General features: G+C 43.3%; 1 protein-coding gene across 7 annotated transcripts; it reads right to left on the bottom strand.

Moving 5' to 3' along the window:
• SPNS3 (sphingolipid transporter 3 (putative)) lies at nt 1-24,594 on the bottom strand. Of its 7 annotated transcripts, none has more exons than XM_038158269.1 (12): nt 24,127-24,594; nt 23,110-23,400; nt 19,823-19,888; nt 19,203-19,339; nt 18,532-18,683; nt 17,593-17,659; nt 16,645-16,835; nt 14,907-15,059; nt 11,644-11,833; nt 8,971-9,036; nt 2,837-2,935; nt 1-259 (listed from the first exon to the last, which is right to left on the bottom strand). In XM_038158269.1, the coding sequence occupies exons 2-12, from the start codon at nt 23,192-23,194 to the stop codon at nt 92-94; spliced, it is 1,374 nt and encodes a 457-aa protein (XP_038014197.1). In that variant the 5' UTR covers nt 23,195-23,400; nt 24,127-24,594; the 3' UTR covers nt 1-91. The 7 variants fall into 7 exon arrangements, with proteins under 7 accessions (XP_038014197.1, XP_038014195.1, XP_038014196.1 ...); XM_038158267.1 differs by having other exon boundaries at nt 22,987-23,317; XM_038158268.1 differs by having other exon boundaries at nt 22,987-23,260.
• Nucleotides 24,595-24,961: the final 367 nt, after the last annotated feature.

Genomic DNA, 24,961 nt, shown 5'->3' with positions numbered 1-24,961 from the left:
CAGGCTTTAACATGGTTTAATGTTACAGAGACAATCCCGTGGCTGGTGTCAAACAGGTCACCACATCCAGTCTCAAAGACACACAGGGACCTCACAGCCTCTGTGCTTCTTTCCGATCTTCCTCGACATAGAAAGATGTCAGGAGGAAAAACCCTCCTCCAAAGACCCCCACAAAGGCACAGGTGACAAAGCTGTACTGCATGCTCCGGAAGCTCCACTGCAGCGAGGGCGCGTTCCTGGCCTGGATGGCGTTGGAGATCTGGGGAGGGAACAAGGCTGCCGTTAATCTGGAATAACACCTCCATCTTTTCCTGCTTTAAACAGACTCTTTACAGTGTGGGCCTTGACAAGAATAAAAGAGGCAGACAGGGATGAGAGTCTGCTCCCAAAGCTTGTCCAACCCAGTAGCCAGCACACACTGCTCTCCAGCTTGCAAAGGGTCGAGAAATGTCATGTCATTTTACACCTTCAGTGCATCCAGTCACAAGGGCAGGAAGTGTGTTTTAGCACTTCCTAGCCCACCTCCAGATGGCCAGCACAGGGTGGGCATTGGGCAGTGCTCTTTGGCATTTCTTGAGCCTATTCAGCAACTTTCTACCTCCCTTATTGGCATCCAGTGTATAGAAGCAGGGGTCAAGCAGCAATGCAGGCACAAGCAACACTCATAAGACAGGGAAAATATGGAAATTAACCTAAGACAAGAATGGGGGCTGCTTTTGAGCCAAAAGGCATTTGAGGAGTTACAGAGTGACATTGTGAGTAAGTGGGAGGAAGAAAAGACCAGGCAGGTGCTTTTTGCAGTGGTGGGAGAATGAGGTTGTAAAGGCTATAAATGATACACATGAATTTTATTTTTGTAGACAGAAGGAAAATCTGATTTCCAGACACTCAGTTGGATTCAACACTTAACCCAGGAACTTGAAATCTCTTCTTAGCATAAACAAAAAGATAAATGGGGAAAGCAGTCATTTTTATTCCCACATTTGCTCTTGAAGGTTAGAATACACTGTGTGACTTGAAATGCATAAATACAAGGCTCTTCAACCTTTGCTGGGTTTCTATGATTATTTATGACAGTTTAGGAAGATAAGAGGAAGATCAACTCTAAATGGGTACCTAGGGATTCCAGCAAGCATAATGGCCATAGTACAAACCTAATACATTTAATTTTAAAATGCTTAGAGAAAAATCTCAGGGGTGCAGAGGGAAGAAAAATAGGCTTTGAAAAAGAAAATTCCCTGATTCTTCAGCCAGATTTTAAGCTAAGAGTTTGGCTGAAGCAGGTTAGCTGAAACACTATTAGGACATGAAAGCAGAAGATTTGGTGTTTAACCAGCAGCAGCAGTCATGGGAAGTGTTGGAGTGTGGGCTCACAGAACATTCCAGAGGACAATGTGGGTGCTCAATACACAGGAACCCACTTGGACACACAGCAGGTTTATTCCTGGGTTTAATGCCTCTGTTCTGAGTGAAGTTACAAGGTTACCTGAGATTAATCTCCTCTGGATAAGCTTTTTTGTCTTCACCCTCTCAAGAGCTGCTCTTTAAGGTGATTTCTGCAGGTCCTGCACACAGTGACAAGCAGGAGGCAGCACAAAGCCTCAGTTCTGCCTGTGCCCCAAAGAGGGCAAGGGACAGAGGGCAAGAGGCACAAACAGTTTCATCTTTCAGGCAGAAAGCTTAAATCAATAGATTGGTCAAAGGGAAAATTAACAAGACACATTTCAGCTTTTGGGGTACCTCCCATTTCTGCATCCCATCTCGGCCATTTTCCACAGGGATTTTGGTTGTTGTGCTCCCACACACACACAGTCAGATATGGGTGAGAGCAGGAGTTTCCTAACACCAAGGAGCAAAGTGGTTTCTTCATTTGCCAAAAAAAGAAAGTCAGCAGGGGTAATCCCTCAGGGAGGGAGGCTCTCTTCTCTGCCAGACAGATGATAGAGTTGAGACCCTGGGTTTCACCCAGCTGAGGACAAGGGGAACCTCCTGTGTGGCTGGGCCAGCAGCAGCTGTGCAGGCATAGCTCACTTGGGCATTGCTGGCCCTGTCTAACCCTGACACTGTTAACAGGGGGTGAACTTCATTAAATAAACTTTCATAAAAACTAGACTTTAAATCACCCACAAAGACTCAATCTCCCATGTCAAGTAAAGCAGAAAACTCAAAATGGGTGCTTTGTTAGCTACTGTGTCTTAAATTAAGGAAGGAAATGAGACTGACAGAGTCCACTGGAACTAAAATTAATGAACTGCACAGAGAAAGCAGTATGAGGCTGATTTGCACAGAAGCACTGGAGATAAAGTAAATGTAGGAAGGGCAGAGAAATCAGGTCTCAAGGAATGTGGGAATTCAGGGTTAAGGTGGTTTGAGACCAGAGCTTTACAGGTCAAGTAGTATCTAAAGACAACCATTGCACCACTTTTGTTCGGAATTTTCAAGACACCATTGACTAATTGCAAGATTTCCAACTTCAAGATTTGAACTAAGGCTTGGGTTTTAACACATTGAATTCATTTCCATGAAACTCACAAACTTAGCAGAAAGTGCTTAAATCCTATGACACTGTCTCTGCAAAAATGTATGCCTCTAAAAATATATGAGTCTGTAAATTGCTACACACTGCATAGAACTACTCACACCTACAAGCAGTGTCACAGGACCAAGTGCTTCATGCAAGTAAAGACATTTAGAAAAATGTCTCAGTGTCCTGGACTCAGGGCCAGCAATTTGAGTAATTTCTCATTTTGGACCAAGTAGTGCCTGTGAGTGTCTGTCTATCAGTTTCTAGAAGTTTCACCCTAAGGAAAATTCAGGAAGGAGAGAATTCACTTACAGCCCCGATGAGGTATGGGCTGCCTGCATCTCCCAGCAGATGGCTCACCAAAATCTGCAGGGCGATGGCTGTGGACTGTCGCCGCGGCGTCACCACGTACTGCAACAAAGCACAGCCCACACGAGAGGGAACATCAGCCCAGAGAACTTCAGGAGTGCCCAGCTGCTTCCAGAACATCCCAGAGACATGAACAGAGCAACACTGATGTATTTCACATTCAAACACCGTTTATAACTTTGTAAGACAAATTTCATATTCAAACACTGTTTACAACTTTGGAGACAGAAAAGTTATTCTGAGCAAAAGGGTACACTGCGTGTTTTGCTGAGGAGAAAAACATTCAAGAAAGGAAGACACAGGAGAAAATAGCAATAAAGTAGCTAAACTGTGACTCCCATGTGTCCATACACAGCTCAGAGCAGCTTGTACAGATCCATTTGGTCATGCAACCAATAGAAGCCTCCAGGCAGTATTCCTTGCAGTCACAATGATTTGCTAATAAGGATTCAGCACGGGCAGTCTCTCAGAAAAATATCTTATGACCTGTGTCAGCAGGCCTGGTCTGGACTGCTGAGGGAAAGTGGGGTACCTGGAACCTGGAGGAGCTGTTAGAAATGTCAGCTGAGGTCTTGCAGACTCCTTGAAGACTGAAGGTGAGGACCCAACCTGCCAGACCAGAAACTGGCTGGTGATGTTTTGATGATATTGCCTGTAACTGGAAATCACCTGAGACACAAGACACTGTAGTAACAACAGCTGACACTGATTTTGTTTTTCAGTGCACACAGTTTAAATAACAAGTTGGAGAAGAAGATGTGGCGCACATCCAGAACATGGCAAAGCATCATGCAGATTAGAACTATTTTGTCAAATGAAATATAGTAATTTGAGGGTAATAAGAGCTCTGTGCCTGTGCTACTGAAGATCAACTCTGCCTGAAGAAGCCTTTCAATAATACATTTATGCAAAAAGCATTCACAGTCAGAATGCTTCAGAAGCGATTTCAAACCTTCATACCTCTGTTTTCCTGTCAGAAACAAATAGCTTAATATTTTCTCAGTCCTCTATTCCACAGTTTGGGGGGTTTTCTTGAAACTCACCTAAATGTCTCTAAGTATGTCTCACACACTAATTAATGGAATGGTTGTTGTTTTACCAAGGGACAGACTCAAGGTATATGAGCCATACTGTGGCTCTATCACTGCCTTCAAGGAAACATTAACATACATGATAAGCTGGGTGTAAAACTAAAAAAGACCCTGCTCTCACGTGTAATTTAGAATTTTGGTCCTGCTTACCACACACTGCAACCAGTTTCAGTAGAGAACCAGAGAACACTGGTAGTGCCCCTCTTAGGCACTTGGATACAGAAGTCACTCCTAAACCAGCATTTCTGCATGCAGTAAGAGAGCTCTGAGCAGCTGGATTAGAACAACCTCCTTCCTTCCTTTGCACATGTGCAGCTAATGCATAACCTGCTCCATTCCCAGTCCCTCCAAAGCACATATTTCTAAGCATGGATAGAAGATTTCTTTCTCATTAGAAATATTTATGTAGAGTGCTTCAATAACAGTAAATATTAAACCAGGGATGCTTTGGAGCTCTCTCCAGAGTTACAGAAAACCACTGTGATGTCATGTTGCCACAACACTGCATGCAGTCCCCAGACAGTGTAGGAACAGAGTTATGTGAGAGTGGCTGTTCTGAAATCCTTGTCACCCGTGGAATGAAGGAACAATCCAACAGCTCCTTCTCACTGAGGCCAAAGCACACTATGGCCTAGACTGAGTGTGCAGTCTACCCACTTCTTTTCTCTCTCAGAACCTACCTGGATGATGAGCACACACTACAATAGGAAACTCTGAGCTTGGGAAGCAGACCTGGCTATGGCAGACTGTGCTAGACTGGAGAGTGTCAGCTCTTGGCTCTCCGAGGTTTTCATGTCATCTGTCCCAGACTCAAATTTCTTTTATGGATAATGACAGGCTGTGTTTGAGAAATGCAAATCAAATATTGTTATGCAGTTAATATATCATGGGCATTGCAAGCCTGAGAAAAGCTAAATGTACTTCAGCTCTGCCAGTGCCTTGCACCACTTCTTTACTACCTTTATTTAATGTCCCATATCTGCAACTACAGGAGATGGAACAAAACTGTAACAAGAAAAATACAAGAGAAGGATGAGGTGTTTCCTATAGTTTCAGGGCTCATACAAACTCTGCCTGTGGTATTACTCAGGTTCTTCTGCACAACAGAAACTATACTCAAGACTCAAGAGATTCACTAGGAAAAGAAGAAACAAAACAGAGTCCCACAGGGGCTCTGAAGAAGCCATGGGGTTCTGCCTGGCCACAGTGACTGCCCAGGACCCCACACCATGGCAGGAGTGGAGGTGACACCCTGCACACTCCTCCTCTGAGGAGATCCAGCCCAGGTGCCTGGACCAGAAGCAGGTGCCCCAAACAGGTACAGTTTGAGGATCCCTCGTGCTGCCTCTGGAGGTTTCAGAGATCCCCCTGCAGACACTGCCACAGAGCTGTCAGCTAAAAAAGCAGATGGAACACACAGGCTGGTGAACTGTTCTGTGTCTCCCAGGGCACTTCCAAAGACAGGGGATCCTTGGTAGCCTTCCCAGGCCCCTCCAGTTCCAGCATCTCCTGCACTATTAGCTGCCAAAACCCTAAAAGACAGAGTTCCATAACCTCACAGATGGCAAACACGTTTCATAAGGAACACTCCAAGAACAGTAAACCAGCAAGGCAGCTACAGCACTTCTCCCCTTGCACATTAGGACTGTAGTGGTGCAGCAGATACCTTTGTGTTCACACTGAATAGGAGGCACAAAGGTGGCTACATGCAGTGCCTCTTGATGCAGCAGCCACAAAGGGAGGAAGTCCTTATCATTCAGTCAGCATCTTCCTTGTCTTCAGCTCCACAGGTCACAGGAGAAATGAATTCCTAGCTACATTGTCTGGCTAGTAGTGCCATGTGGGAAGAAAGAAAAGTCATTTTCATGGCAAAATAAGAACATGCATTAGCAAATGCAGCTACATTATCAGAAACCCTACCAGTTCATAGAGGAAACAAGGCAGAAAGAGAAATTACTGCTGTTATCTATGGCACCCTTCAGTCAATATAACAGCAGTAATACACTGAGCTCATGGGGTTTCAACAGGATGAAACACAACTCCCAAGATTGCCACTGAATGAGCAGACACCTACAAATTCAGCTCAGTTCCATCATTTTCTGATAAAACAATTAGTAGCATTTTGAATTCAAGAGATCCAACCCAAAGCACATTTGTGGTAATAAACTTGATGTCTGTTCCTAGGGAACACAGCACCACAGAGCTCTGTTATGCCAAACTTTTCACCTCCCCACTTGTTCCCAATTGATACAATATTGCTGGTAAGTAATCCCACAATATTCTAAAATAAATGGAAGTTAGGGATGTTGGTCACCTGGGAGACAAGAACTTCCTTCTCTTCTAGATTTACATGGATCCAGGATATGGCAATGGTGCTCCCCACAGATTTCCTGCAGGCTGCAATGTGATGCAGTATTCCCCAAGAAAGCTGAGATTGGAGTGATGGAACTGAACAAAAGCTCTGTTTGGATTCAGGAAGGCATTGAAGGAAAGAGCTGATAACAACCATCTGCCTCACTCTCCTCACCATGTATCACCATGTATCACCATTACCTAACTCAGTGAAGTCACCTTCCTCTTTAACAGTGACAGAGGACAGAATTAAAATACAGATGTAGGAGTTCAAAGAAAAGTAATTTAAGAAAGTTAAAAAAGTTGGTGCCTCAACTCATGTAAAAAGAATGGCAATGGCATTTATACTTGCTTCTGGTGCAAAAAAACCCCAATTATTTCAAAATAAACTGAAATAGAAAGTAAGCAAAACCATCAGTCTGGACCAGTGGAGAGTTTTTCTCCACCTGCTCACTGCTGCAAGACTTCAGCTCTTTTCTCATAGGATAATTGTTTCTGACCATTCTGTGAGAGTCAAATAAGAATGAAACCCTCCTGGCTGCTGGCTGAGATTTTAAGCAAGCAGCCAACTGACTAATGCTGACTGCATTATTTACTATTTTATTAAAATTCCAGAGTGCAGAAAATTGACATGTAGAGAGCAGCACCGTGAAAGAGAACATAATGTACAGTCAGTGTCAGCAGGACTTTGCTGAAGACCCATGAAATGTAAGCAGTTCCATTCCTTCCTCTCAATCAGAATGTAAAGAGAGGTTCTTCAGCTATGAAACACAAAGATAAACAGACTCACACCAAGGCCAGGTCAGGCAGTGGAAGGAGAGCTCTGTAGTGCTTCACAGCCAGTCCCTTTGGTCACTAGAGAGTGCTCAGCATTTGGCAAGATACTTTCTCATCCTTTTACACTGTAATGGGGATACTTTCATCTCTGCTCAGCCTGTCCACTACTTGGGCTCAGTTAGCCAGTAGAGATACCAAATAATTTGTATACCTGAGCAACTCAGCCCACAGTGCCAGCCATTTCCAGTTCCTGTGATGGCAAGGGCCAGTGACCTGTGCTCCACTGGAGCCACAGGCTGCAAGGCTTTTTTCCTGTCCTTCTTGTGAACTGCTATTGTGCATCACTGCATGTTGTGCTACACATGAATGCACTCACTGTGGTTCTTAAATGAAAGATTTATTATGACCATGAAGTTTGCAGCAGCAACCTGCAAATAGATTTCAGCTCCCTTAGAATGAAACACTCTTACGTAAAATGGGAAACACTCACATGACTTTTGCTTGGGAAGAAGCAGTCAAAGATCTCTGTTCCGCTGTCCCTTCACTTTGTGCCTTCTCTCACTCGTCCTGATGGCTTTACACAATTTCCCCACTTTCCACTTTCAGTGCCACCCGCAGCAGCATTGTGCCTGTACCTCACTTGTCTGAACAGTCCCTGTCTCACAGGGAGCTTCCTGCTTGAAATATTAGGGTTACCATCACATCCACAGTTTCTCAGCACAGGAATCCCAAAGCAGAGTTTGGGTCCCTTGGGTGATCTATTCCTCAGAGAAAAGGGTAGTGTCAATTTAAATATTTTGTCTTATGTCCACGGGTAGCAACAAAAGAACTGTCAGTCATATAAATAACTTTGGTATTTAAATCAGCTTCCTGCAGTCTATCAGATATGAGCATTTCTTTGCTTACTGCACTGATAAACCATATTCAACTTGTTCATATTATGGATTATTAAAAAAAAAGTCCTATAAATGACTTGATAAGACTAAAATGATCTGTGTAGATTAGCAATCATAGTATCTGCCCCAGGGTTTACACAGACATCTATTAGTGACTGTGGAGCTACAGCCTAAATGAAAGGTTGCCAAATTTTTATTTAGAGTAAAAACTCAAGTAAAATTACTAACTCTAAAAACCTTTGAAATGATAAAAAGAAGCTGCTCATCACAGTCTAGACAAACTGTGCTACAGGATGTGTGCTTTTCACATCACTCCTTTCAAAAGAAATTACTGATGAGAGAATCCAAATGAAATCATGCACTGCTATTCCCTGGCTTGTGGTGTCAGTCCTTAAGCATCACTGCTGGCCTGATGCTCTGGCAGTGTAGCAGACCTCTGAATTGGACTTGCAAGAGCTGGAATTCATCTGCACTGTACTCTGAACTAAGGGAACTTGCTAATAGTTCATGCACTATCAACTTTGCCTCATTGGGATCATCCTTTCAAACCTCTGGAAAACAAACAGAAAACCTGATTATAGACACAAAATGATCTTGTTTCTGGTGCAGGCCATTTCCCAGCAGATATGTGACAGCACAGAGCTGTACAGAAGCCCAAAATACTATGGGCACAGACAGCACTAGAGAGTACCACGGGTATGAGTTCCATCCAAATCAGGACATCTTCCTGGGATTATAATAACTTGGACTACTGCACCACCACACCCTATTGCCACTGGCATCCTTGTCCAGCAGTACATTGTGGCAGTGATTCCAAGCCAGTGTATCCAAGGATACCAGGAAGGGGATTCTCTGTAGCAGTTTGTTCATCTGTCCCCACAAAGCCACCAAGATGCAGGCTTAGGAACAATATTACATTGCCAAAACCTTGAAATAAGGAAATAGTTTCATGAGCACTTACCAGCAGTATGTCTGTCACAACAGCCCAGTTTACAGACAAAAACAGTTCTCCAAATGCAATAAAAATCTGCAAAACAGAAAAAAAGCAGTGACTATACTATACTATACTATACTATACTATACTATACTATACTATACTATACTATACTATACTATACTATGCTATATTCTGCATTGCCCTTCTATGCTGTGAAGATGAGGCAGGCTCACTGACTGTGCTTATTTATGTAAGAGTTGTCCTATGTACCCATTACTTCTAAATTAAACACCTCTGTCTATGCTTACAAACACTAACTTCATCTTAAAGGTGGGGAAAAAATATGTTTGAGTCACAAATCCTTAGCAGAAGAGCCAAAATAGGAAACATATACCACCCTCCCAAATTAACTGCTATGAACTACTGAACCCAAGAGGAGAAGAGCAAGATCCATGGAAGAGAAACATTCAGCACAGGTTTACAAAGTGCACAGGGATGCAAATGAAGCCAAGTGAACACCTCTGGGCCAGTACAAGTACTCTAAAGGCACCTTTAGAGAGAGAACTTCCAAAATGGAATGGACTCCAAGGAACAGGCAGTCTCAAAACCTTGGTGTCCTGTGGGAAATCCCTAATCCATCACAGATGGAGAGCCAGCCATGAGGAAAAGGGGTAGGGCACTGAACAGTTCTTATAGCTGAGGCCTCAGAAAATATTAACCCTTTCAGCCAGCCCTGGGCACAGATTGGAGCAGCCTGCCCAGAATGAGACTTAAAGGAGGAAAAGGATTAAAGTTACACCACTGAGGTGGAGCAGTGCTAGCAAGCAGAATCTCTTCCGAAACGCAGGCCACCAAGTCACACAGCACCTGGCACAATATTCTTATCTACTGATCAGACTGATGGCACCTTGTTATAACAGGTGCCAGCACTGTGTTTGGTAAGGTCTTTGTCAAGACGTTGTCCATGGTTGATGAAAACACAGCCTAGGAAAGGCACAGTGACAAACTCAGATGTTTTTGTAGGGGTTGCTTACATTTTCCTAAGGAGAACTAGACCTAGTATACTTAGGATATCTCCAGATGTCCTGCAGGTAATAGATATAGATAATAGACCTAGGATATCCTTACATCCTGTGGTTCTTGTCTGTTCTGTTCATTTGTTTTCTTCTCCGAGCCAGTTTGGGGAAACAAGTTCCTTGAAGCACTGATATACTTATACAGACCATTATCCAGACATCTTTTCATTCACAATGCTTTAGATATAGATATTATAATTAATATATTATATTATTAGATAGAAGAAAGGAATTCTTCCCTCTGCAGGTGCTGAGGCCCTGGCACAGGGTGCCCAGAGAAGCTGTGGCTGCCCCATCTCTGCAGGTGTTCAAGGCAAGGTTAGACAGGGCTTGGAGCAACCTGCTCTCGTGGAAGGTGTCACTGCCCATGGCAGGGGAGTGGAACTGGATGAGCTTTAAGGTCCTTTCCAACCCCAAACCCTGATTCAATGATTCTGTGAGTCTATGACTCTACTAAAAGGTATGTTTTAGGAGTTCCAACCAAATATGTTGATTCACTCATCTAACACAGACTGGCAAATTAAACTGTTGTTCTCTACCTTTAATGACAAAAAATCCCCTGAGGAACACACTGTGAGTGGAGCTTGTGGGACTCTGAGAAGCAGGAAAAGACAATGGGTAATTCTTCTGGGCACTCAGATCCCCACTATTGGATCCAAAATAATCTTCACATTTCACATTTTGCTTTGTGCACACACACTCAGACAGGCCAATCCCCTTGTGTTTTCTCTTGGTGTAAAGGTGTCTTTCCACAGGAATACACATTCCTGAGGAGTCAGAAGGAAAACCTCTTTGAACAAGCATTATTCTAAGAAGCAAAAAACATGCAAAAGTGCCCTTTTGCAGGGAACTGTTGATTACTGTAATTTACTTTACTTTACATGTTAATCATGGTGATTTTGGCTGTGGAGTCACAGAAAAAAATGCACAGGAGTCTTTCCCCAGCTGTTACCAGATTACAGTTGAAATAGGGTTTACATTCAGTTCCCTCTTACAGGGATTTTTTTTTTGTCATTCTTAGTAAGTTTCTGTTTTCCCTTTTACCGAGAATGGAATTTAAGTGATTTATACTTCAGTTGGTATTGCCAAAAGCTTGACTTTGAAGATCAGCTAGTGATCTGGGCCTTTGAAGGCGAGGGCTAAATTATTCTTAGCAAGAACAGTGTGTATTGTACAGTCCCAACTACACCAACCTTTAAGTATTCAGAGAGCAAAAATAAATAAGAATACTAAATTAGGCACAAAGCATTAAAAATTAACATAAGATTGAGACTTGCTTTAAGTACATTTTTGCATAAGGGACATGTTTCAACCCAGCTAAGTGCATAGTTACTATTCTGTTCTTCAGTGTGGGCACTCTGCAGGACCTCAGGCCTAGTTTTTGTGCTCTGTCTGCCCTTTATACTGTGCCAAGGACTGTCCAGCACTGCTGCCACAGGACAGACCTCAGCTTGGCAGCATCAGAGCCCACAGCTTACCTGGATACCTTGCCACAAGTCACTGAAACCTCTTAATGGTCTAGAAAACAGCAGAGAATTCTGCAAAAGCCACCCCTCGCCTCCTCCTCCCCCTTCCCATTCTCCCTAGGACGTCAAAAAACATTTTGCTAATTGTCACTTACAAAAGTGGAAAGGATGTTTGTCTGGGCCACCATCAGAGCTATGTAGAGGCACAGGGCAGAAATGAACATGCTTGTGGCACAGATCAGAGGATCAGCTTTGTTGTTTATCTTCCTTAAACGTCGTGCAGCTTCTGCCCCAGCAATAATACCCAAGATTCCTGTCCCAATGGTGATGCCTCCAAATATTAGGCTGGTGACAAAGCAAAGGATTCAACTGAACATAGTAAAACTGTACTGTGGAAAAAGAAATGGTGTTAGCTTGTACCTGTATTTTCAGAGGAATCTTTAATAGGAAAGCTGAATTTTATTCTGCTTGATGTGACCCTCCCACTCCTTCTAAATGGATGTAAGCCCAAGCCCCAAAGCTATGGCTTTGCAATGGTGGCTGTATCCCCTGGAGAAGATATTTTCCCATTTACAGAGCAGGTGTTATGCACCCAGGCTCAGGGAGGGCTCTGCTTAGTATGATCTGGCTTGGACATGCTGTGTTTTAGAGGAGAAGCAGTCATTGTGGTTACCCTGTGAATCAATCTACCCAGCCATCCCTGAAACACAGATGGAGTAACCCTGTATCACAATCTGCTGCCTTGGAAGAGATCCTGGCACGTGGAATGATACACACCTAAATTACAACCCTCTGCTGAGCACAGCTGAGATGAGTCACTTCTCTGACTATGGGAAACACCTACCACTTCCCAGAAGAGTTCAAAGAATACTGAACAGGTAACTACTGCCAGGTCCACGTAGCACTTTCTGAACACAGAGTTTCCAATACCATTCAGCTGTGTGTGTCTGCAAATGCAAATGTGTTCTTCAGGAACCACAAGTTCATGTTTTAAAAGAACATGTCTGAATAGTTTAGAAGATTCAACTCCAAGGGGACTTGCATGTGTGCTTTTCTCTCTCCCAGTGAGACCCCCCCAATGACAAAGCAAGTGTCTTGCCCAAGATCAGTGGTACCACTGCATCATAATTCTCTGAAGGCAAGCAGGGACAGGATCAATGTATTCTGAGCACAAGTGCTTCTGAATATTTTAGAGTGCTACATGGTAAGTTCTGTACATTTCCTGAGCTTTTTCTAACTGCAAAGCAAAGTAACCATTTCTTTCTGGCTGATTAGGAAGAACTCAATAATTCTACAAAAAAAAAAAAAAAAAAAAAAGGTATTGCTATGCAAATTACAAACTTCAGGAAAATTTGTACCCTCCCTGCAAGTTCTTCAGGATTCTGATCCATCACTGACTGTAGCTTGATAGTGACATTATAGATTGTCACTTGGCAGAATAATCTCAGACATTTGTCCAAGAGAGGCAAGTTCCAAGGTGACATTAGTTGATTGAAGCATTCATGAAATTGTGTTTAGAATGTTCATGTATTGTAAACTGTAGTTAAAATAAACCTGCAGCTGGAATAAAAGAGAATGGCCAAAACTGAATCCGAGCACAGCTCAGTTGACAGAGAGTAGGAAAGTACAGAAGCCTAGTACTGGGGAAAGGCTCCTGTGGGATCCTTTAGGGTCTGAGAATGCTCACTTATCTCTCTGATCTGTTTGAAAGTGTTTGCACAAAGACCTGAACAAAAACTTCACACTGCCTGTTTATCTACCTTGAAAGGACTGAGACTTGAATCAGTTGTGGTGCCATTTGAGTCTGTGTTTCCAAGGAGTCTAAGTGACACAGCCCTGATCCTTAAACAAAGTCTGAAACTGCTTAACAGCCAGAGGGAAAAACATCTTTAAAAGTATCCCTGGGCAGGTCTAGTAATGTGCAGCTCAGTTCCTCCAGCACCATCAGGTCTGATGTTTATATTCTCTCTCTTTACATCCCCTTGGAATAACAGTCCAAAACCAGCCTTATGCTGCTTCTGGCATGAGCTTATGCCAAGGTTATTTTTAAAGCATCCTATAAGAAGCAGTACACGAGGTTAAACTATCAAATGCTCTGTTTCACTTCCCTGAAGACCATGTCTGCTCCAACAACACTACTGTGGAATAGTAATTCAGAAGTGGATTAGAAAACAAACTAGAGGCCAACTCCTCCAAATCAACAAAGGAAGAACTTCAACTGCATCTATGAACAGATGCATCTTAAACTGTTCCGCTTCCCTCATCTGCCTACCCTGAGCCAGACTCCTGTGTTTCACTCCCTTCCCAGTACTGTTCATTGATAAGTAATGTGCCACTGGTGGCATCCCTGGAAGGACAATTCATTTCCCATTGAAGGATTTTGGGATGACTCTTCAATCCATTTGGTTTTGCTACAGCTCAGAAATCACTTCTGAGTTGACTCAGTTATTCCATTGCAGAAAAACAGAAAAATCCCATTAGTAGAGGATACATTCAAGGTGTGATCACTGCTTTTCCCTTTAATTGTCTTAACCTGGAAAGGCCACGCAGTAAGCACTTAGTTCTTTGAAATCCATTACAAAAGCAGAGACTGAAACAAGACTTGGGATACCTTCAGGAGAAAGGGATACTTGTATGGAGACCACTGCCAGGAGTCAGTCCCAGTGCTCATGTTACTGAGGGAAGCTGTGAAGACTCCAGAGGAACACTGAATACATATTTGTATTCTGGACAACACGCTGTGAAGAAAAACTTCTCTTCCTTGGTGGGGAAAAGGGATCTACAAAAAGGTGTGTTATGACTACTTCAAAGTGTTCTACTAGTATAAATTCCCCTTCTTATACAATATTTGATACTATCCATGAATCTTCATTGGTCTGGACATGCTCTGTAAGCAGAGCTCTGCTGGCAGCTATTCACAAGATGCTGGTTTGATGTAATGATATGATACTACATCAAAATCAGCAAGCTTTCTTCAAGCTGGGAGCCACAGTGAACTCACCAACATGGCACAGATTATAAAAACAGAAAAAGATAACAGGCAAGTTACTACAACACATGATTTAAATATACTTAAATGGATATTTAACTAACTTGGGGTGCACAGTCATTTGTCAACTAAAAGCTCCTTGCTAAAGCTGAAACTCCTTGCTAAAGCTGCTCCTTTTCCCCCCACAACTGTTGCTATTACTGCTTCTTCCCACTTTACTTAAATAGGGCTGGCAGCATCTTTCCAGTTAATTGAGTGATTATAAACAAACAACCAAAGGGGAGTGCCCAGATACCTGGAGGCAATTCAGCATTCACACCCCATTGCCTCCACAAGAAGCGCTCTGCCACATCCTCCTTCCCCTCTGGAAGCCAGCTGTGACTGAGCACCGTGCAGCGTTTCCAGGCGTGCTCCCGAGGCACAGCTCACCTGTTAGATGAATTGCACGAGTCTTGGAGGCACGGTGGGACAAGGCCCTGGACAACCTGAGCTCTGTACAGAAACAGTGGCATCCACATTCCCAGGGCCCCAGTGACAAAGGCCATGGCAGTCAGACCCAGTGAGGAGCACACAAAACTACAGCTGAAAGTAAAAACAGAAACAAAAAACCAAAACCAAAAACGGAGAGATATTAGAAAGAATGGTGTGTGAGGAAAAAGGGAAAACCTACCTGCAACACCCAGGATTTCAAGCAATAACAAAACAGTATGTTCAGACATCTTGTAATCAAAATCCACTCCCCTGAATATCTGAACTCTGATCAGGCTTTATTATGAAATTCAACAATAAAGTACTAATTAGAGCAAAGGGTATGACCTGCTGATTTAATGTTAAATCCTGGCCTCTTGCAGGTTTCATGCCAACTTCTGCCAAAACAATTGCTGTGAATTTTTTGATAGCAGAAGTATAACAATAGGGAGCGAGTAAGAATTTAATGGCTTAGTACCTAAAGGAAAGAGTTCTATGTTCAAGTCTAAATGCCTCAGGTTTTAAGCTGTTTTATGCTTTGGAAATCAATTGCCCAAGGAAGAGAACATGGGAATCAATTGCTCAAGGAAAAGAAAATTGAAATATATATATATTTTTACACTGGAACATCTCTGTAGGAAACCATCTTTGGAGATAGGTTCATTTTTGATTCAGGAAATTTTTTTTTATTATTTTTTAACTTAGGGATGTAGTGCCTACAAATTGTGATCCTACAAAACCGATCTCTAATATACCCGCTGATCAGGATGTAAAGAGGACGCAGATTTAGCGGGCAGCTAGAAAACGCCGGATGGTCTGGAAGAACACTCCGAAGATAAGCAATGTCCCAGGAAATCAAGTGTTTAAAGGAAAAGCGCTGGACTGGAGAGCAGCCGGCGAGCAGCGGCAGGCGCAGCCGGCTCTGGCGCAGCTGCACAGCGGCACCTGCTGTTCCCAGAGCCGCTGCGGCAACTCGTGTGCCCCGGCACCGCCCGGCACCGCCCGGCACCGCCCGGCTCCGCCCGGCTCCGCCCGGCACCGCCCGGCACCGCCCGGCTCCGCCCGGCACCGCCCGGCACGGCCCGGCACCGGGGCCGCAGCGGCGAGCAACCTGCTCCCCTCCGCATTCTACTCCGCCCTGCAGGTCAGCTGCACCTTTAATTTTTGTGTGGTTAAAAGGAAGATGTCATCTGCCAGCCACAGCCCAGCCCATCAAAACACATGGACAATTACTTTATAAACCATACTGGGGTCCCACAAACTCTGACCACATGCACAGCATGTTCCCAAATACCACAGAGTGCCTGAGACATACTAATCCAACCTTCTTCAGGTGCTAAGAACTATAAATAAATTTACTCCAGAAAATGATGCACTTTTACCAATCTAGCTTCTGTAGGGAAGGGAAAATTTAGTGTAAAGTAGAGCTTTGGATTCAAATAGGAGCAAACTGCCATCATAACTTCCTCCCTTTCCCTCTCCTCAAAAATGGGAGGATAGAAGAAGCAAAGAAATTTTTTTTATCTCTTTTTCAGCATCGCTGTAAAAAAGTGGAAGAAAGATTTTTACTAATGGTGTTTCCATCCTCTTGCACACAGCATGTGGCTCAAAGGAGCAAAGTGGGACTCAGTGGACATATTTCTTATAATGGAATGATGACTCCTCAACAGAGGGAGCCTTTGTAGCTCACACCACTTACTTCTTGACAAGTGATCCCACATCTTGACACCAAGTAGTCCTGGTAGTTCTGTGTACATCTGGCTTCTCATCTGCTCTTCCTATCATGCCAGAGATGCTCAGTGCTCTGTGTGCTGCTGTCTTTCTCTGGATCCTGTGAGGGACCAGTAGAATCAGGAGAAGCAGTGCCAGTCCTCCCATGCAAGGAGTTACCTGTAGACACAAGGTTGGTTAGATCAAAGATACCTGTTTATTTATAGTGAGAACTCCACAGCAATTCCAATTGCATTAGAACCATTATCAGAAAATTGCAGATATGTTCAAAAATAGATGTGTGCTGGTTTAGGTCATATTTGTAAAGAAAAGGAGTGACTTTGAAGAAAAGATAATTGAAGAAGAAGACTTTGAAGAAAAGATCCTCCCTCCCCATCATACAGATACCTGATCACTCTTCCATCTGATTTTAAAAAAAAAATGTGAAGAAAGAAAGCTGTACTGTATTCTAGTGACAAACACAAGAATCACTGATGCAGTCACCAATGCTACCTGAGTAGCATCAGTGTTACTCCAGTAAATACTCTGCCCCACTCACCTGCAAGTGCTAGCTGATTTTGTATACAAAGAAGTTGCTCCCAACAGCATTCCAGAAAACTGCTACCAGTATAGTGATAATTTTACCTACAAATTCCTCTGTTTGAGGAGGTCTTGGTGCAGTAACAACCATTCCAAATGTGCCCTCAGGTAAGAGGAACATCAGCACCTGCCCTGGCTGCTGTACAATTTCACCTACACCTGTCAGAGCTAGGCAGAAGTCTGCCACTTGTCCTGCAGGAAAACTTCTCCTAAACACCCTGTTCCTGACCTGTCAGAGGGTAGGAAGTCCTCCCACTGCTCACCTTTAACACAGTGAACATAAAGAATCCAAATCCCAGTGATGATTTTGATGTTACAGTGAATGAAAGTGACTCACCCTGAATGCCCAGTGCCAGTCACCTGTGCTTTTTGCCACACCAGCTGCCAGCATATAACCACAGCCACTGCAAACAACAGAAAGGAATGCTCAGTAAGCACCAATGAATTTTGGATGGCTGAAATGACACGTCTTGCCAGCTAAGGAGAATGTTCTGTCATAGTTTTCCGAAGGGATAAACAGAAATGACCCTCATGGTCTGTGCTAGTCTGCTTGCCAGCCATATTAAAAAGAGAGTCTAACCTCCTCAGAGCAGACTTGAGATGAGGACAGTAATGTCCCAGATCCCCCCTGGAATACATATTCTGTAGAATGACACTGCAAACCCGGATCAAAGAGCCCATAAAATATTTTATTACCTACTCCCTCCTGTGCTAGCCAAAGGAATTATGCCCTGCAGGAATTTCTTTAGTTTTAATCTGCCTTCTGGTCCCAGCCTTGGCTGCCTGCTCTGATACAGAGTAAGCCTCTAAACCATTTGAAAATCCCTTCTCCACCTTTTCTTCAGACACAATATCAATTTAACTAAAAGAGGAGAGGGAAGTACCAGTTCTTCCTTGGGAGACATTTAATGGAGGGTTCTTGAAAAATCTGTCAAATAAACTAATATCTAAAAGCTTTTGTCTTCCAAAACACAGAAATAAATGACATACTCTTATGCACAGATTTCTTTTAGAATTGATTCAATATTTTATTCAAAGCCAGAGTTTCCAGAGTCTAGATTCTCCCTAAAAATATTAAGGGGAAAAGGGGATTTCTTTCAGGGTAAGTAGAGAAATACACCTAATCAGCTCTATTCAAACTTGCCAAGGAAGTGACAAATCCCTTTGTAAGAGCCAATGAAGAAATACATCAAAATAAATCTGATTAGGGCTCAGGGTATATTGAATTGCAGGTGTGGCCAGACAGAATTTCAAAAGGCCACTGCAAGAAACCAACCTTCCCACTGGAATGAAGATGTAGAAGATAGATAACACTGTGGTCCTTTTTCCTTCCTCAAACAGGTCTGCAATGATGGTAGGTGCTATAGTGGAGTAACTGGCAGAGCCAATGCCAACCAATCCTCGTGAAAGAACAAATATCCTGTAATGCTGCAGGGAAAAGACATATTATAGTCCAAAAAATTCCATGCAAGAAAGAAAGCTTACTGTTTAAGAGGGGCATTTTAGTGGATGAAATCGACCAGAGGAAATCAGAATTCAACTGCCTCTTGCCTGTGTCTGTGTTCCCTCCACTCACACCTGCTCCCCTCACATCTCACTGCTTGGCTTTCTCTTTCTGCACAGCAGTGACTTCTCAGTGACACCCAGAGGGAATTTCAGGACAGGGCGGATAAGAGCACATGTAACAAACAAGCTGCCACACTGTAAGGTCATAAACAAAAAACATTCCGGACAAAAATAAAACCCCATCAATCGCAACAATAATGTGTGGGTTCTCTATTGCCTAGGCTGGACTCCAGAGTCCTGGAGTATTTTTAGTCCAGGCTTAAGGCTCGGGAAATGAGTGGTCGCTGATGCTTTTCCAAACGTGATTAGAGAAGGACTCTATCAAATCCTGCAAGATGTGTGCAGGTTTTTTTCACAGCACCCTCTAAAAAAGCAACATACCGACTCAGTGATGAACGAGCTCCCCAAGGTCACACCAGACCAGAAAAAAATCCCAGCTCCAAGGATGATCTTCCTGTTGTAGCGATCTCCGAGGTAGCCAAAGATGGGGGCAGCCAGCATGTAACACAAGGTGAAGACTGAAAATCCAACAATGAACAAAGACAATATTGATCTAAATATTTTTGTCATATGTACTGCTCAGCCCTCAGATAAACTCAGGTTATTTTTAGAGCAGGGCTTAAAGGCAGGCTGAGTTTCTAGGACTAGGAGGAGGATTAATATTTGGAAAAAGACAAATGCAGACTCAAAATACCTATACAACAATAAAATGTATGTGAATTGAATTGATGTGAATTGAATTAAATAATGTGAATGTATGTGAATTACTCAACTCTTGTATTTCTTGAGAAACCCTTCATCTTTTGTGATTCACATGCTGTGGGATTTTTGAAGGACCCGACTCTAGTCTGACTTTCAGTTTTGCATTATAGTCAGCCTGCCCACAAGTGGAAGTGAGCAATACCAGGAGGAACTAGAAGAGCTAAGCAATTGGACTGTGTTTTAGGAGCAGAACACAGAGGGGCAGGAAAAGTCAACTCTCTGAACTGAGATTTTATTACCTGTCTGCAGCAGACCTGTCTTCCCATCACTAAGCCCAAAGTATTTCTGTATATCCAACAGGATCCCTGCAACAGAGGCACACATTGAATGACAGCAAAGCACCCTGCTAATCCTGGTAACTGCCAACCCAAAACCGTGGCTTGCAAGAACTGCGGCACATTTAGATTTTAGTTTTGATGTAAGCCATTACTCTGCCACAAGCATAAAATGCACACAGAATTAAAAATTCTTATTGCTATAGATAAAATTAATGATCTTTCACTGTAAGGGTCTTATGAGAGTTAGTTTCCCCGCTGTTTCAACCACTCCTGTTCTGCTTGTTTTGCACCGTTAGCACCTAAGAACATGAAAAATTTAGAGTTCAAAGTTTAATGGACATAATGCAGAACAAAACAGTGGATGTTCAGACCAAAAGGTAATTTTCTTCTCTATACCATGCCAGAGCTGCAGATCTTCTGTCTCACCTATCTTGCATTTCCAATTTACACTGCTGAAAACCAATTGAAAATAGAAGATACTGCTTTGAAAAAGCATACCTGTACGCCAGTGTTGAAAGATATCAATTAAAAAAGACATTTACTTCTCATGCCACTTCAGTTTCGTCAAAATAGATGAAGTCATAACATTGTTAAGAGGATGAAACAACCACCACTTAAGAGAACAAGTTCTGTGTAGTCTGTCTGCTGTGCTCACGGGAGCTCATTTGCAGCAGAAGGGAGTGGGTGAGGTCAGCAAGAGGCATCCCTTCTCCCACACTGTGCTTTACACGTTGTGCCACGAACTACACTGCTCCAGCCACTTAAAAGCAGTGTGGGACCAGCTAATTTAAAGCTAAAGTCATGTTCTCCCACAGTCCCCATGGCTGCAGCATCAGGCCACTCACTATTTACTGATGTGACTTCAAGTCACTGCGGATCAAGGTCCAGCCTAACAGCAGCTCCAGAGGTTTACAGCTGTTTCTCAGTGACTCTTGAACATATTTTACATTTAGGGGTTTCCTAATGGTTTCAAAAGTTTAAACAAGAAACTTAATTCAAACATTTTGCATCATTAAAACAGGACAATCAATTATATCCTTTCTACCAGCCAGTGATCAATGCACAGAAATACTGTATTAGAGGAATTCAAGTTTGGCCTCTCAAGTATTTAGAACAAATCAGAACTAACAAGACTTGAACAGAACCAAACTTCATCTCAAACTAACATTCACACCGAGCACCATTAAAATGTCATGCCCTCCACATAACTAAAATAACTGACCCTGCCAGATCCTGGCAAATTACAAAGCATTGATTTGAACAGTTTGGTGGACAGAAAAGAGGGGGAAGGTCTGCATGGTCACTAGTTTCAACAAACTGAAGTCAGCAGACAGCTAAGGGGAAGAGCTTGTTTTCTGTGATGCAAATGCTGTCAGAGCCTGAGAGCAAAACTACCCGGAAACCACAACTTAGTAACTGCTGCCAGTTTACTTCTAAGCAGATACTCACACCTCCCCTTCCTCCCTTTCCTGTTAGCTGGTATCTAACAACGTGGTCACACACTTGGACAGCCAAACTCAAATGCACTGTTGCAAGAATTCTGCAGTGGCACCGAATTCTAGCAGGTGAACAGTCAGTATATTGCTGGGGCATAAACTGCAGCTCACAGACTTCCCCATGGCCCAGGAGTCATAGGACCAAGCAAAATGTGGTTTAGTCATGTAGTGTAATTAAAGGAGATGTTTCAAAGGCATGGGTACCATCCCCACCTCTGCTCTTGAATTCTTGAATGTTTCTGAAGGCACCTCACTCACAAGAGCATCTTGGGAGAATTTTAAGCTCGTAACTGGTTCAGGAGCCCCTGAATAGTTCAAAGCCTGGAATGAGCCAAATGGCTTCTTGATCTTAACCTTCCAAGGCGAGACCCTTCTGGCACCCAAGCTCTTCCTTGAAGATATTTTCATCCTCTTCTGTCCCCTGCCCTTCTCCAAGGAAAGTTACTTGACAACAGAACGCACACACAGTTTTTTACTCACAGCCTTGCAGTGTGGTTCAGCTTGCACTCCTACTGCACTCCTGCTTGCTTCCTTCCCTCTTTTGCTGTTAAAAAGTCCTCAAAAAACCAAGCTCAAGCTCTAAAACCCACTACACTCTCCATTTTAAAGATACTGACTGAACACCCCAAATTTCTGAATGGTTGAAGTAGCAAAATAATTACTTTGTGTACTGTAACTAGGTATTAATTCCAAATTCAATAATCCATCCTTTGGGTTTTTTCAAGGTTTAAAAATGTTTCTGTTTCCCAGGCCACTCAGAAGTAAAATATAGCAAGCTCACAACAAGTGTTTCCCCTATTTTCTAAATCAGATCCCTGGAAGCATGGGAGATGCTTAGGAGTAGTACTAAATAGAAGAATTTACACAGACCACAATTTATATGGGAGAAAAACCCCACATTTTCCCTCCAGTTTACTATAAGCAACTCTTGGTTGTTTTCAGCTGGGGAAAAAATAGTTTAAAAATCATATTTTGGAGGAAGGATATTATTTATTAGACAACAAGTCATAACTTGGGTGGAAGGCTTAAGGAAGTGAGTCTCCATTCTTTTTCCATAATCACGTTTCACTCTTAATTGCAGAAATCACACGACTGCCAGCAGCTCACAAGGAAGTTAAGCCTCCCCTAAGCAAACTAACATGGATAACAGAGTTATCACAAAGATCACATAGTTTTTGAACTTGTAATGGAGGGAATAGCATCGGTATTCTTCAGCTAAAAGAATAACATATGGAATCTACTAGATGCAAAGAAGGCCTTGTAAACTGCTGTGCACTGTAAAGAGAAGCTCCTTAGTCACACCTCTGTAGAATCCAGCCACAAAAATGGACCAGTTGCCCTTTATGCTAAAGTCTGTTTATAAGAGACCTAGGTTTTTAGGTACTCTTTTATTTTTATAAGCATTCTACTAACTATTAATATCTAATAAATCCCACCTAGGTATTTCCAGGTTTATAATTGCAAGTTTCATTAAGAGTATGATCAACAAGCTAAAGCAGATAAATGAGAGAAAGTAAAAAGACATAAAGCATACCCTTACTTAATAACATCTGTAGAGTTTAGAAACATTTGTAGAGCTGTTAAGAACTTAAATTTCTTTTTCTTTAGAAGAGGAAAATGGGTTCTCACCTGGCACAATGAACCAATCAATGAAATTTATTAAATTCCCAAAGCACAGCACGGCCACTACCAGGCAATCCCTCTTTGCTGGATTGTTCCTTGACACAGCCCCTGATGGACACTGTGTCCCACCTGCTGCAGCAGCTCCATAATCCTGTCCCTCCAACAGTGGCTGGAGCAGCAAGCTTGTGTCTTCATGTTCACAGGAGGGTTGCATGTTTCCAGTGCAGACACTCAGCAGGGATGATGAAGCATTTCCTCACACAAAATTGATGTGCTGGGGCTATGAGGAACTTCAATCACTACGGTCATTTCCGGACTGAAGCACAGCCACTAAGAACTGAAATGCTCCTTGCAGTCAGAAGAACTTACAAAGAAAAAAGCTGCAGTGCTGTGTTTTGCAAAAGTGCTGAAAACCATGGCCTTGAAGACAAGGCAAAGTAAATGAAAACAAAAGCAAAATAATCCCTCGTGCACCCAAGAAATAAAACAACTCCACAGTGATCACACAAAAACCACAAATGCAAAAATAACAGTATTCTTTGTTGTCAGTGAGTTGTCAGAGCTAAAAATAGTCTTTCTACATAAGAAAGGGAAAGAGAAAGGAAAAAAAGAAAAGAAAAGAAAAGAAAAGAAAAGAAAAGAAAAGAAAAGAAAAGAAAAGAAAGAAAGAAAGAAAGAAAGAAAGAAAGAAAGAAAGAAAGAAAGAAAGAAAGAAAGAAAGAAAGAATACAATTAGCCTTGAAAACAGGGCTGTGTCTTCCCCTTTCTCCCCCAAACAACAGGTCCAAGAGGGGAGGAGGAGAGGGCAGAGGAAGGCATTTTTGTTCTTTTGGCACATGTAGACACCTTTATTTGCCTTCTTTCTTCTGTCTACTCACATTTTTAGAAGTATTCAGTCACATGTCTTTTGAGTGACTTTATGGATTACCAACTTCAGAAGCCAATTTATTTTTTGCACCCTGTTAATAACATTCAAAGTCAAAATTACCAGCAAACTCTAAGAGTTTAAGAGTAAGGCAGCTAATTTGAAGAAGGACTGCTTATGGTTCATGACTCATGCATGAAGACACAGGTCTGTGGTTGGGCTTTTTTTAAGAACTGGGTATTTCACACTTTGGACTAACTGAAAAACAAAATAGCACCTACCCATTTTTGGCTCTTTTTCAAAATGCACACTCCTTTGCTTACATGGGCTCAACATGAGCATTTCATTCTATCTTCTCCTTCTTTCATCTCCCCTTTTCTCTGCTATGGACCACAGGATGTTCTCTGAGCAACGTCACCTTATCCGTACCACCCCAGCGCTTAACTAACCCAGCGAAATCAAGCGTTCCTTGGAAGCTCTTGGAAGCAATAAAGAATCAACACAAGCAAGAGTTTTATCTCAGCCCAGCCGTGCCCAAAGGCAATCAGAACCCCCTGTTCCATCGCCACTCGGGGCCCGCGGCAGCCGGAGCGGGCTGTGCCTGCGGCGGTGCTGCCCCGCTGCGCCGCTGGGTGGCGCCCCAAGGCCGGCGCGGCGCCGCTCCCCGCCCGCGGAGCGGCCTCCGAACCCTGCCCGAAGGATCCCTCCTGAATCCTGCCCCGAAGGATACTCCCCGAACCCTGCCCCGAAGGATCCTCCCCGCACCCTGCCCCGAAGGATCCTCCCCGCACCCTGCCCCGAAGGATCCCTCCTGAATCCTGCCCCGAAGGATCTTCCCCGAACCCTGCCCCGAAGGATCCTCCCCGAACCCTGCCCCGAAGGATCCTCCCCGAACCCTGCCCCGAAGGATCCTCCCCGAATCCTGCCCCGAAGGATCCTCCCCGCACCCTGCCCGAAGGATCCCTCCTGAATCCTGCCCCGAAGGATCTTCCCCGAATCCTGCCCCGAAGGATCCTCCCCGAACCCTGCCCCGAAGGATCCTCCCCGCACCCTGCCCCGAAGGATCTTCCCCGAACCCTGCCCCGAAGGATCTTCCCCGAATCCTGCCCCGAAGGA

Source organism: Motacilla alba, chromosome 19 (genome assembly GCF_015832195.1).
Source record: "Motacilla alba alba isolate MOTALB_02 chromosome 19, Motacilla_alba_V1.0_pri, whole genome shotgun sequence".
NCBI lineage: Eukaryota > Metazoa > Chordata > Aves > Passeriformes > Motacillidae > Motacilla > Motacilla alba.
The sequence above is the reverse complement of the archived record's forward strand: the minus strand, read 5'-3'. Positions and strand labels throughout refer to the sequence as shown.

Coding starts and splice junctions, on each gene's coding strand:
- SPNS3 (XM_038158267.1), bottom strand. CDS start 23,194: ATGCAACCCTCCTGTGAACATGAAGACACAAGCTTGCTGCTCCAGCCA. Junction 11,834..14,906: donor TCGTGCAATTCATCTAACAG/GTGAGCTGTGCC, acceptor CTTTGTCACCAG/CCTAATATTTGGAGGCATCA. Junction 260..2,836: donor GCCCATACCTCATCGGGGCT/GTAAGTGAATTC, acceptor TTCCCTCCCCAG/ATCTCCAACGCCATCCAGGC.